The sequence below is a fragment of the Temnothorax nylanderi genome, unplaced genomic scaffold (genome assembly GCF_030848795.1).
Source record: "Temnothorax nylanderi isolate EJ_2023f unplaced genomic scaffold, tnyl_v1.0 TNYL_tig0010_pilon, whole genome shotgun sequence".
Lineage (NCBI taxonomy): Eukaryota > Metazoa > Arthropoda > Insecta > Hymenoptera > Formicidae > Temnothorax > Temnothorax nylanderi.
The window spans coordinates 2,632,598-2,645,217 of NW_027249072.1; the positions used below are offsets into that span (position 1 = coordinate 2,632,598).

The 12,620-nt window shown below is 33.9% G+C and overlaps 3 protein-coding genes across 4 annotated transcripts; all 3 read right to left on the bottom strand.

Annotated features, from left to right (window-relative positions):
* Positions 1-394: 394 nt before the first annotated feature.
* Positions 395-2,714, bottom strand: LOC139787500 (uncharacterized). Its single transcript, XM_071726600.1, has 5 exons — positions 1,780-2,714; positions 1,461-1,560; positions 1,192-1,299; positions 778-933; positions 395-689 (listed from the first exon to the last, which is right to left on the bottom strand). Exons 1-5 carry the CDS (start codon positions 2,658-2,660, stop codon positions 639-641), a joined length of 1,296 nt encoding a protein of 431 aa, XP_071582701.1. The 5' UTR covers positions 2,661-2,714; the 3' UTR covers positions 395-638.
* Positions 2,715-5,420: 2,706 nt separating this feature from the next.
* Positions 5,421-7,722, bottom strand: LOC139767599 (uncharacterized). The gene is made up of 5 exons (XM_071697043.1): positions 6,594-7,722; positions 6,277-6,376; positions 6,010-6,117; positions 5,580-5,735; positions 5,421-5,489 (listed from the first exon to the last, which is right to left on the bottom strand). The coding sequence occupies exons 1-5, from the start codon at positions 7,364-7,366 to the stop codon at positions 5,439-5,441; spliced, it is 1,188 nt and encodes a 395-aa protein (XP_071553144.1). The 5' UTR covers positions 7,367-7,722; the 3' UTR covers positions 5,421-5,438.
* A 99-nt stretch (positions 7,723-7,821) lies between these two features.
* Positions 7,822-12,374, bottom strand: LOC139767598 (uncharacterized). Of its 2 annotated transcripts, XM_071697042.1 has the most exons (7): positions 11,649-12,374; positions 10,613-11,525; positions 10,167-10,269; positions 9,958-10,065; positions 9,259-9,414; positions 9,034-9,094; positions 7,822-8,433 (listed from the first exon to the last, which is right to left on the bottom strand). In XM_071697042.1, exons 2-6 carry the CDS (start codon positions 11,389-11,391, stop codon positions 9,044-9,046), a joined length of 1,197 nt encoding a protein of 398 aa, XP_071553143.1. In that variant the 5' UTR covers positions 11,392-11,525; positions 11,649-12,374; the 3' UTR covers positions 7,822-8,433; positions 9,034-9,043. The 2 variants fall into 2 exon arrangements, with proteins under 2 accessions (XP_071553143.1, XP_071553142.1); XM_071697041.1 differs by having other exon boundaries at positions 10,613-12,374.
* Positions 12,375-12,620: the final 246 nt, after the last annotated feature.

The window sequence follows — 12,620 nt, forward strand, 5'->3', positions numbered from 1 at the left end:
AATTAGTAATGTGTAAATTTTTGTTGATATAAAGTGAGAATATTATTATACTATATTTCTACATATTATAATCACCTTATTTGTCAAATATCTTTATTATTATTTTTCCTACTTTATTGTTAAATATTTAAAAATTTAATGATTGCTACAACTATCTAGGCAATAAATTAAAAAATTGGAGAAAGCAGTTACATAATTTGTGTTTATATATGTAAACAATCTAGTAAGTATATATACAGTAGGTATATATAATATTGTGTAATATCTAGTATAGGTATAGTATTGATATTAACATTCTATCTGTATTAGTTATTGATTTTTTTTTCTCTCAACATGTAGCATCAATAACATTGATTACGTAGAGGTACATTTAAACTGTAATCAATTTCAGGTATTTTGTCATGGATTGTCGCTACTTTATTATTTTAGGTGCCATTATTGTTGTATAGGAATCAATTACAAATCGTAATACAATTACTGGCATTTTTGTTTAATCATTTTAGGTACTTTTTTTACTAAAACACGTTAATTTTACCAAACGTAAATAAGTTGCTATCATAGAATGATTTATTTTCGTTATTAGATTGGAAGTAACAATTATAACTACTATAGGCAAGACGTCTTCTTCGTCATTTTTTTTATTTCATTTTTAAAAACAGAAGAGCGATTGAGTACGATTGATTTAAAATCTGAAAGAAAATTGGGAGAATGTTAGATTTTTTAAAAATATGACAGTATTACTGTGCACAAAAAAATAAGAAATGTACAAAATCTTACCATCATAAATGAAGGTAAGGAGAGATTAAACTTTTCAAATGTCGCAATTTTGCATTCTAAATTGTTAGCCATGATTATCAAGATAAATGTACGTTTTAACGATGGGTGAAGCAGATTCCAGTTTTCATGAAACGCCTTATCTGTCATTTCCGTACTCTACATTCTCATAATAAAGCAATATACAACAAAAAATAATATAATTATTATTACGTATCAGACACAGTTCGTAATTTACAAAACTATAATGTGTGTCTAGTTTTTTTAAATCAATACTTTATATTATTGTTATCACTAAAGCGAAAGGAGCAGTTTATGTTTATATATTATTATAAAAAGTAAATTTCGTAATAAATCAATCGATTTTATAACAGTTAAAAACAAAATAATATAAACAATAAATTACAAAAAAATTACCGCGTCTAATAATTGCTGCACACAGGAGCACAAAATATAAAGTTGCACTACTGCACCTGACGCGTACATGACAATCGAGATCGCTTCCCCAAACGTTGCAGATGTTATCTTAAATTTTAAAAAGATATATTAGTTAATATATCACAATTAATAATAATCCCTGCTATAATTCAATATAGTTATTTACATATCTTTTTATCCGATATTTCTATAAGAAGTGAGAGAGGGAAAAGAAGAGCAATTAATAATAAGAAATTCTTATTACTCACGCTGCTTAGCATGATACCAATAAAGCAGAATCTGAAGACGCTGTTTACATATATTAAACTAAAGTTTAAAGACAGCAGTTCTTTTAGCAATGAAGTTATGCTGAAAAAGAAAGCATAATATACTCGTGTTCGTAAGACAAAATCACGATACTGAAAATCACATAGATTTAAATATAAGTTTCATACAAAGGAAAATATTATACAAGCAAATACCTTAATAGGTATTAATTTGCCGTACGTTAATTAATCGTGTTATTTATATTCTAAGTACAAAAATTGCTAGACAGTTATCGTACTGACTAAATTCTGAAATACTTACTGTACCACATCATTGTGATGTCGACACAGTGCTCTTATTTCCTTTTCTTTTCTTCGATTTATTTCAGTAGAATGTTTCTTTGGAGATTCATCACCTTCATCTTCTTCTTGAAATATCACCGCGATTTTCAGCGCGATATATCTATACTGCGCGGTTATCATCAGGACCAAATGTATCATGTACACATCGACGCCGACTTTCTTTAAAAACGTATATACCGCGCTGATCAGCAGGAACAGGTTTCCTAGGATAAAGATTTTGAGCGAAAATGGCTGTTTGGAGAAAGCAGCGGGTATTCTGTAATCCTCGTAACGAAACAGATTCTTCTCGAATACCAATACGAACGGCATCGAGCTCCACGCTACTATCGACGCCACGCCGGCGGACCAGTAGAAGTTGAGCGGGGTCCTCACCGGCTCCAAAGTCGTCGTCACGACGTTCTTCATAGTTTCGTCGGCGGTGCGCAGAATCTCGTTCAGCTTTTGAATTAATTGGTACACCAGGTCCTTACGGGCGTGAATTCGCATGATCATGAAGAACATTTCTGTAAAGACTACGAAGCAGATCATGCCGTCTGTCAGAACCTTCTCTATCGGCACGTAGATGCACCCGGGCACCATCACGATCGGTATAAAGAGTTGGCTCAGCCACACGAAGACGCTGTATATCTTCCAGAAGAATGAAAAGGACGTCTCGCGGTTGATCATCGGTAGCAGGTTGCCCGAGACCACGTTCAGCCGAACATTTAGGGGATTCACGTTTTGGAAATCCATGCTCGCGACGTTGTCAATTGGAATTGTGTGATACCCTCCGTGTCTTGACCCCTTTGCACAATGCCAGGCAACAGGAAATAGGAACAGGGAATAGAAATCAGAAATCATGTATAAATGCAGAATAAAGAGTGACACAGGCAATAGACACAGAGTTTCCGTCACGTTGGAAATTCTGTGTCTATTGCCTGTTGCCAACCAATCATAGCATTTGAATTTTTTAGGTTGTAATTAACGATTTTTTGGTTATTTCCTGTTCCTATTGCCTGTTGCCTGACATTGTGCAAGAGGCTTTATATTCACTTTGTTTCACGTGTGTCTCTCTATGGCTGCGGTCCACTTGACGCTACAAATGCTTCGAAGCATTCCTCTTCTCTTTTCTTTCAAGAAAAGAAGAAAGAAGGAGAAGAAGAATGCTTTGAAGCATTTGTAGCGTCAAATGGGCCGCAGCCTATGTCGCGCGCATGTCTCCTTCCTTTCATGAAAATTATGCGCGCGGCTTTTCTATCGGAATTCAGAAATAACTCGCGGAACATCGTCGATTTTCGTTTTATTATTCCTTTTGAATTTCTATTCGATACCTGAGCTTGTATTAATTAAAATAATAGACGTCGTCATATGACAAGCAATGGTACTCTGTCCTTTTCATTATGACCAACAATGTTTCGTTCTATGATTAGTATATGTCGGTACTTCAATGTTGTCGATAATGGAGCAGTTTCTGAATAAATAACGATGTGGCGAAGTTATCTTTCAGCCTCTGCTATGAAGAAATGAAGTTTATAAATAAATGTCGCGATGTCTCTCAAGAAATAAAGACACTCAATGTACAGGACTACAATCTTTATTACATCTATCACAGGGACATCTATATATATGGCTTTCTTGTAAGTGATAATTAGTAGCTTTTTGTCCGTGTTCTACACAGCAATGATTATCTTATAGTACTTTCTTAATTGCGCGTACGACTATACCGCAGGATTGCAAGTTGCGAAGAGATCGCAGTACCTAATGCTGTTTAACGCGTACTTCATCGCGAAACGACGAAATAATTTTCTGAGTTAAATTGGTATCAAATATGTTAATAATGTTCTACACAAGGGGATGCTGGAGTGACGGCCGAACTCCGACGGGATAGCGCCATCATCTAAGAATCTAAGCGGAACTGAAAACTAAATAATTATCATAATAAAGGCTCACAAGATTAGAAATCAATCGAAGAAAATGGAACGTTGAGCCGTAACAAGGTGTTGGTGTTCATATATTCTATTTTTACGTAAAGAAGTAACGTAAAACAATGTACAATAATTTACATATATATACATATATTCCAACTTAATAGACTGCGCGCCGATTATTTGTCGGACTTGAAACACAGCAACAGCTATCTTTGGAACATTAATACCCTTCCCTCCCCGGAATTAAATCGACGCGATTTAATTATTTAAAAAACTGTAAAGAATTTATTGCGAAAAATATTACCTCAGCCAGGATTGGAACCTGGAACCTCCCTCATTCCGTGAAGGGCGTCGTACCAATTCGACTACCGAAGCATGTGGTAATATTTATCGCAATAACCGGTTAATAATAACAAACTTGAAGAAACGCATGTTTAAGCCCGCGTATAAATATAATAATAAAGGCTCACAAGATTAGAAATCAATCGAAGAAAATGGATAGTCAAAACGCGTTCGACAGTATTCGGCAATATCCGTGCCAAATGTCATGAAAAGTTTATTAACTACATCTTGCCGTTGCGGCAAAATCAACAAATTTTGATTTTGCCGCAGATTGACGCAGACGACTTGCGGCAGTCTTCTGATTGATCCATTCACTCTGCCGCACGGCGTTGCCGCAGCTCAACGCGTCTGTGGAGTCTTAGCTTAACACTTTTTACGTGTATGCGTGCGTCAGTGACGCACAATGAAGCACAAGAGACATTCAGTCATAACTGTCATAAGTCATAACACTCGTAATCTCTCGATGATCCACATGCTATCGCATGCTACCGATGCGTCCGGCAACACTGCGACTGCGGCACGTGGCGCGCCGAGTGAGCGAAAGAAAATAGACCGTTCCCTCCTTCTCGCTCTGATTGACAGCTGATATGATCGAGGCTGCTACAGTGTGGGTGTAGAGCACACAAAGAAGGAGCCATGTACGTATGTACGTGTACGCTCGGCGTTGGAGCAGTAGAAGAACGCAACATACAATCGGCTGCCTCTTTCTCTCCCAAGCTATAGCTATAGCTAATGCCTCGAGAATCGCATACATTAGCACTTTGGCTCCTCTATTACATGTCGCATGTCCCTTCCAGCGTGTATCCCTAGGCGCGAGTCACTATCGTGTCTCTTATTTGTTTTTCAATTAAAAATTTATATTACTACAAATAAAAAACATTATTAGTAAAAATTACAAATTAAATTAAGCATAGGGGAGACCGTGGCGAAGTCGTCACTATTTTTTCAGTGCCGATTTTTAACAACGAAACAAATAATTTTAGTAAAATGTGTAATATCTAGTAGGTATAGTATTGATATTAACATTCTATCTGTATTACTTATTGATTTTTTTCTTTCAACATGTAGCATCAATAACATTGATTACGTAGAGGTACATTTAAGCTGTAATCAATTTCAGGTATTTTGTCATAAATTGTCGCTACTTTATTATTTTAGGTGATATTTTATCGTTGTATAAGTATCAATTACAAATTGTAGTACAATTACTGGCATTTTTGTTTAATCATTTTAGGTACTTTTTTCACTAAAACACGTTAACTTTACCAAACGTAAATAAGTTGCTCTCATAAAATGATTTATTTTCGTTATTAGGTTGGAAGTAACAATTATAACTACTATAGGCAAGACGTCTTCTTCGTCATTTTTTTTATTTCATTTTTAAAAACAGAAGGGCGATTGAGTAAGATTGATTTAAAATCTGAAAAAAAAATTTGGAGAATGTTAGATTTTTTTAAAAATATGACAGTATTACTGTGCATAAGAAAATAGGAAATGTATAAAATCTTACCATCATAAATGAAGGTAAGGAGAGATTAAACTTTTCAAATGTCGCAATTTTGCATTCTAAATTGTTAGCCATGATTATCAAGATAAATGTACGTTTTATCGATGGGTGAAGCAGATTCCAGTTTTCGTGAAACGCCTTATCTGTCATTTCCGTACTCTACATTCTCATAATAAAGCAATATACAACAAAAAATAATATAATTATATTATTATTACGTATCAGACACAGTTCGTAATTCACAAAACTATAATGTGTGTCTAGTTTTTTAAAATCAATACTTTATATTATTGTTATGCGTCACTGAAGCGAAAGGAGCAGTTTATGTTTATATACTATTATAAAAAGTAAATTTCGTAATAAATCAATCGATTTTATAACAGTTATGAGTTAAAAACAAAATAATATAAACAATAAATTATAAAAAAATTACCGCGTCTAATAATTGCTGCACACAGGAGCACAAAATATAAAGTTGCACTACTGCACCTGACGCGTACATGACAATCGAGGTCGCTTCCCAAAACGTTGCTGATGTTATCTTAAATTTTAAAAAGATATATTAGTTAATATATCACAATTAATAATAATCCCTGCTGTAATTCAATAGTTATTTACATATATTTTTATCCGATATTTCTATAAGAAGAGAGAGAGGGGAAGGAAGAGCAATTAATAATAAAAAATTCTTATTACTCACGCTGCTTAGCATGATACCAATAAAGCAGAATCTAAAAACGCTGTTTACATATATTAAACTGAAGTTTAAAGACAGCAGTTCTTTTAGCAATGAAGTTATGCTGAAAAAAAGCATAATATACTCGTATTCGTAAGACAAAATCACGATACTGAAAATCACATAGATTTAAATATAAGTTTCATACAAAGGGAAATATTATTCAAGCAAATAACTTAATAGGTACTAATTTGCCGTATGTTAATTAATCATGTTATTTATATTCTAAGTACAAAAATTGCTAGACAGTTATCGTACTGACTAAATTTTGAAATACTTACTGTACCACATCATTGTGATGTCGACAGAGTGCTCTTATTTCCTTTTCTCTTCTTCGATTTATTCCAGGAGAATGTTTCTTTGGAGATTCATCACCTTCATCTTCTTCTTGAAATATCACCGCGATTTTCAGCGCGATGTATCTATACTGCGCGGTTATCATCAGGACCAAATGCACCATGTACACATCCACGCCGACTTTCTTTAAAAACATATATATCGCGCTGATCAGCAGGAACAGGTTTCCTAGGATAAAGATTCTGAGCGAGAATGGCTGTTTGGAGAAAGCAGCGGGTATTCTGTAATCCTCGTAACGAAACAGATTCTTCTCGAATACCAATACGAACGGTATCGAGCTCCACGCTACTATCGACGCCACGCCGGCGGACCAGTAGAAGTTGAGCGGGGTCCTCACCGGCTCCAAAGTCGCCGTCACGACGTTCTTCATAGTTTCGTCGGCGGTGCGCAGAATCTCGTTCAGCTTTTGAATTAATTGGTACACCAGGTCCTTACGGGCGTGAATTCGCACGATCATGAAGAACATTTCTATAAAGACTACGAAGCAGATCATGCCGTCCTTCAGAGCCTTCTCTATCGGCACGTACATGCACCCGGGCACCATTACGATCGCTATAACGAGTTGGAACAGCCACACGAAGACGCTGTATATCTTCCAGAAGAATGAAAACGACGTCTCGCGGTTGATCATCGGTAGCAGGTTGCCCGAGACCACGTTCAGCCGAACATTTAGGGGATTTACGTTTTGGAAATCCATGCTCGCGACGTCGTCAATTGGAATTGTGTGATACCCTCCGTGTCTTATATTCACTTTGTTTCACGTGTGTCTCTCTATGTCGCGCGCATGTCTCCTTCCTTTCATGAAAATTATGCGCACGACATTTCTATCGGAATTCAGAAATAACTCGCGAAACATCGTCGATCTTCGTCGTTTCATTATTCCTTTTGAATTTCTGTTCGATACCTGAGCTTGTATTAAAATAATAGACGTCGTCATATGACAAGCAATGGCACTCTGTCCTTTTCATTATGACTAACAATGTTTCGTTCTATGATTAGTGTATGTCCGGTACTTCAATGTTGTCGATAATGGAGCAGCTAGTTTCTGAATAAATAACGATTTGGCTAAGTCATCTTTCAGCCTCTGCTATGAAGAAATGATGTTTATAAATAAATGTCGTGATGTCTCTCAATAAATAAAGACACTCAATGTATAGGACTACAATCTTTATTACAATCTTTATCACAGGGATATATGTATGGCTTTCTTGTAAGTGGTAATTAGTAGCTTTTTGTCCGTGTTCTACACAGCGATGATTATCTTATAGTACTCTCTTAATTGCGCGTACGACTGTACCGCAGGATTGCAAGTTGCGAAGAGATCGCAGTACCTAATGCTGTTTAACGCGTACTTCATCGGGAAACGACGAAATAATTTTCTGAGTTAAATTGGTATCGAATATGTTAATAATGTTCTACACGATTAACTGCAGCATGTTTATGTATCACAATATTATTATAAAAATAAATTTTTCTTTTGCGATAGTGTTTCTGTTGCCTGTTAATGATAGACTACAGATTGATAATAAGTGATCAAATTTATAAAACGGATAATGTAATTTAATCGAATATAAATAGTAATAAATATATAATAAAGTAATTTGTTGCTAACTTAAATTTTTATTTTTTTTCTCAATACTCTATACTTAAGTATTATATATAATATAAGTTTATATATTAATATAATAATATATATATTATATAAATAATATTTGAATTTTTACTTAATTGTTAATCTTAATTAAATTCTGCTGTTCTCTGGAACTGAAACAAGAAATATAAATATATTACAATAAATAAAAGGAATCGCTCGTATGTCTAAATACAATAGGAATAAAGGCCAATAATCGAGCAAACAGTAGATGTCAAATTATAAGTTCATTCTATCTCATAATACATACATATATATGACGGGACGTTTCGAACACGCAGTGTCTTCTTCAGCCGACGAAAATTAGATATAGTTACATAACATCCTACATTGCGCTCATGTAGGATGTGACTCCGAATGGCTTTGTCATTTACCATCGATACAAATCCTCGGTTCTTACATCTTATTATACTCTTTATTTATTGCGCGACTTTATGTAACTATATCTAATTTTCGTCGGCTGAAGAAGACACTGTGTGTTCGAAACGTCCCGTCATATATATGTATGTATTATGAGATAGAATGAACTTATAATTTAACATCTACTGTTTTGCTCGATTATTTATTGGCCTTTATTCCTATTGTATTTAAATATATTACATATAGTTAGCAACGCAAATAAATAGTTTACAAAATATAAATAAGCGTTTATAAAATTTTATTAAAAATTGAGAAAATGTAGCTAAACTATTTAAGACAAACAAGAAACGTACCTCGTACATTTTATTTCATTCTTAAAAATAGAAGAGCGAACGAGTACGATTGATTCAAAATCTATAAGAGAGAATAGACAATTTGGAAATAGGTAAGCGCCACAATAATATTTAATATTGGAATTGTAATGTGTGTATAAATTTTAAAAGGTTGCGAAAATAATTTACAAAATAGGTAGATATTATTATATGTGCTCAATATATAAGTACTACATTAAGTCTTACCGTCATGAATGAAGGCAGAGACAGATTAAACCTTTCAGAAATTGAAAGTTTACACCCTAAATTGTTAGTTATTATCATCATCCTAAACATATGTTTTAATGATGGTCCAAACTGATACCACTTCTCATGGAATGCTTTGTCTGTTACCTCTACACTCTAAATTTTATATAAAATTATAAAACATATAGCCGACTTTATATGATCTATAATTCGCGTCAGATTTCAAAATATAATTTTGTTTTATTCTATATGTAGTGAATTTGTGAATATATGTATGTAAATATTTATAGATACGTTTTAATATATTTTATGTACGTATTCTAAATCTTCAAATATTTTTTTATATTATGTATAATATTATAAATATCATCTTTGGATTCCGATGTGGATTATGTATTGTCAAAAGTAAGCTTTAAGAGACCGTAATTAATTGCAAACAGGCAACTTGCAATTTTATTCTATTTTATATATTTATTACTGATATTCTGTTTTCAGAATCCTTCTCAATACGAAAGAGATAATTAAAAATTTGAAAAATAGCTACTCTTTTTCATATAATAATTATTTTAATACTAGACATTAGCTTTGATTTTATAGGAAATCAAGCGTACGGTAATTTAAGACTTTTTCAAACTTGTTACAGAATAATGAAGACATACTGGAAGAAGGATGGTGACGATACATTTGAACAAAGCTTACCGCATCTAGTAATTGATTAACGCACGAGCATAAAATATAAAGCTGTACTAGGCCGCCGCATATATACATGGCGATCATAATTCCTTCTACGGGAGCCATCGATAATATCTATATAGATTTGACATACATTGTTATATTATCATAAACATCTATCTTCAATCGTCTGGAAAGTATTTTTAGTATTATTATTGCCATCAAATATTACTCACCGTGCTTATCAGCATAATGTCGAGAAAGCAAAAAATAAAAACATTTGTCAAATACATTAGACTCATATTCAAAGACAGTAGTTTCTTTAACATTAACGTCGTCCTGAAAAAAAAACCGCATCTTAATGCGACATTAAGTAAACGACTTACAGAAATTTAATACTGTAAGTGATTATTTGGCTAGTGATTAATTACTTATTTTGAGTATTAAAAGCACTGTTTTTAATGATTTTTAATACTCAAAATAAGTAAATATTGTAAATTAATCACTATATAGCCAAATAATCACTTACAGTATTAAATTTCTGTAAGAGACAAGCATCAGGAATGGTATAAATTGAGGAAAAATAATCTTGAGAGAGAGAGAGACGAGTAACAATGGAAAAAAATAGCAAATAGGTAAAATACTTCATTGCAAAATTGCCTAACGCTCACCAATTACTTACTGGACCACAACGGTGTGATGTCGACATAGCGCTTTCATCTTCAGGATCATCAATGAATCTGTCGTGGGATATTCCTCTTTGGATTCATTACGCTGATTCTGTGGAATATTTTCCCGAAATATTGTTGCGAGCTCCACCGCGATGTAGCGGTATTGCGCTGTTACCAGTAACACGAGATTTATCATGTAGACATCCAAGGCAACTTTCTTTATAAACATATACACGCTGGCAATAGACGCGATACAGTTTCCCAGTAGAAAAATTTCCAACGGGAATGGTTGCTTCGAAAGAACTATCGGTAGCCTATAATCCTCATAGAGAAAATATTTCTTCTTGAAGATCACCGCGAAAGATATGCAGCACCACACTATTATGGATCCCGTCCCCGCTATGCAATAAAATTTCAGCGGAATCTCCACCGGTTTCAAGGTCGACCTGACAATTATCTCCATTGTCTTGTCCTCAACGCGCAGAATTTCATTTAGCTTTTGAATCAGTTGAATCACGAGATCTCTGTGCACATGCATTTGCCATAATAAGAAAAACACTTCTATGGTGACCACTATGCCAACCGTCGCATCCTGCAAAGCCTTGTCCTTCGGCACGAACAAAATTCCGGGAATCACCGCGCTAGTTTGAATCGCTTCGATCAGCCATATGACGGCGCTGTATATTCTCCACGCTACAGGGAATAAAGAATCGTCGCTGGTCATCGGTAACAAGTTGCCTGAGAACCTGTTTAATCGAACGTTCAGGGGATTTACGTTTTGAAAGTCCATGTTCTGGTGGAAATGCTCTTTCGTGACAAATGGAAAATACTGTACAAAGTATAGCTTGCAAAGATTGTTTTTAATATTTCTTTGTTCTCTCTATTAAAAAAATATATAATGTCCTCTTTAAGTTGACTTCTTTCCTAAGTTAAAAGATAATTTAATTAATTGCAGCTGCGATTAGCGCTGATCCTTTTAATCCTTAATATAAGTAGCTATTTTTAAACATGTGTGCTAGATGTATCCAGATATGTATTTGTATTTACCTCCGTTTGACATTTTCATTATCGCGCACACTCTATTCTTTCCTTCAGAAGCATGTACGGGACTTTCTATCGCTATTTGAAAGTTGGTCGCAACCGATCGTCATCTTTGGATATTTTATTCCCCTTGAATTTCTATTTCTTTGTAGTATATATTATAATATGCATTGTCATTGAGGGGAACATCATTTCTCTTTCGCCGCAGTTCGAAGCGTTTATTCTATGATGACAATATGGAAATATGGCAAATTAACTATCATCACCAGGAAGCTTTCATAGTTTATTGTAAAGAAATAGAGAAGTTTATAATCATCTCGACAAATTTGAGATATGTCACGATCTCTTCGTTTTATTTATGCAGGGAATGGACGTGACTCTCCAAGCTACTTTGTAATTATCCTGGGACTGTAAAGCAGCGATTATCTTATGATACTCTAGGAGGCACTTCATTGTGGAGATACTCCATCGCAAAGGAAGAAGCAGAAGAAACTAAATATCTGATGTTGTTTAGTGCGAGCTTCTTCGGACAACAGCTGAGGATTGATCTGCGATAAGTTACATAGACATTGAACGTGCCAATATCTATTTTATAAAGTAAAACATATATGCTCGTTTACGAATGAAACAACAATTAAAGTGAGTTTTTTAGAACAGATATTTTAGACAAATTAGCTATAGAAAGCTTTAACCAATGATTTGTTTTAAATTGCTTACTTTTAATTCTTTGCATTGTTTAATGTGTGTTACTACACAAGAAATTTTTATATTTTAAATAAATTATTCGATAAATTTAGATTTTATCTATTTAAGAAAAGTTTAAAATAAAATTCAAATTATTGCACTTTTAATATATTTTTGTAACATATTTTGTGAAAAGATGTAAACTGTAATCTTAGACGTATTATACATTATCATCAATATTTATATATTAATTGTTCTCTTAGTAACGGGCTTTAATATACACATTTTATTTTA

Excerpts from the sequence above, each read along its gene's own strand:
- LOC139787500 (XM_071726600.1), bottom strand. The coding sequence starts at position 2,660 with ATGATTTCTGATTTCTATTCCCTGTTCCTATTTCCTGTTGCCTGGCAT. Across the intron at positions 1,561-1,779 it reads CATCACAATGATGTGGTACA|CATAACTTCATTGCTAAAAG; the intron begins GTAAGTATTTCA and ends TTTCTTTTTCAG. Across the intron at positions 690-777 it reads CCTTACCTTCATTTATGATG|ATTTTAAATCAATCGTACTC; the intron begins GTAAGATTTTGT and ends ATTTTCTTTCAG.
- LOC139767599 (XM_071697043.1), bottom strand. The coding sequence starts at position 7,366 with ATGGATTTCCAAAACGTAAATCCCCTAAATGTTCGGCTGAACGTGGTC. Across the intron at positions 6,377-6,593 it reads CATCACAATGATGTGGTACA|CATAACTTCATTGCTAAAAG; the intron begins GTAAGTATTTCA and ends GCTTTTTTTCAG. Across the intron at positions 5,736-6,009 it reads TGCAGCAATTATTAGACGCG|AGTACGGAAATGACAGATAA; the intron begins GTAATTTTTTTA and ends ATGAGAATGTAG.
- LOC139767598 (XM_071697042.1), bottom strand. The coding sequence starts at position 11,391 with ATGGACTTTCAAAACGTAAATCCCCTGAACGTTCGATTAAACAGGTTC. Across the intron at positions 10,270-10,612 it reads CATCACACCGTTGTGGTCCA|GACGACGTTAATGTTAAAGA; the intron begins GTAAGTAATTGG and ends TTTTTTTTTCAG. Across the intron at positions 9,095-9,258 it reads CTCTGCCTTCATTCATGACG|ATTTTGAATCAATCGTACTC; the intron begins GTAAGACTTAAT and ends TCTCTCTTATAG.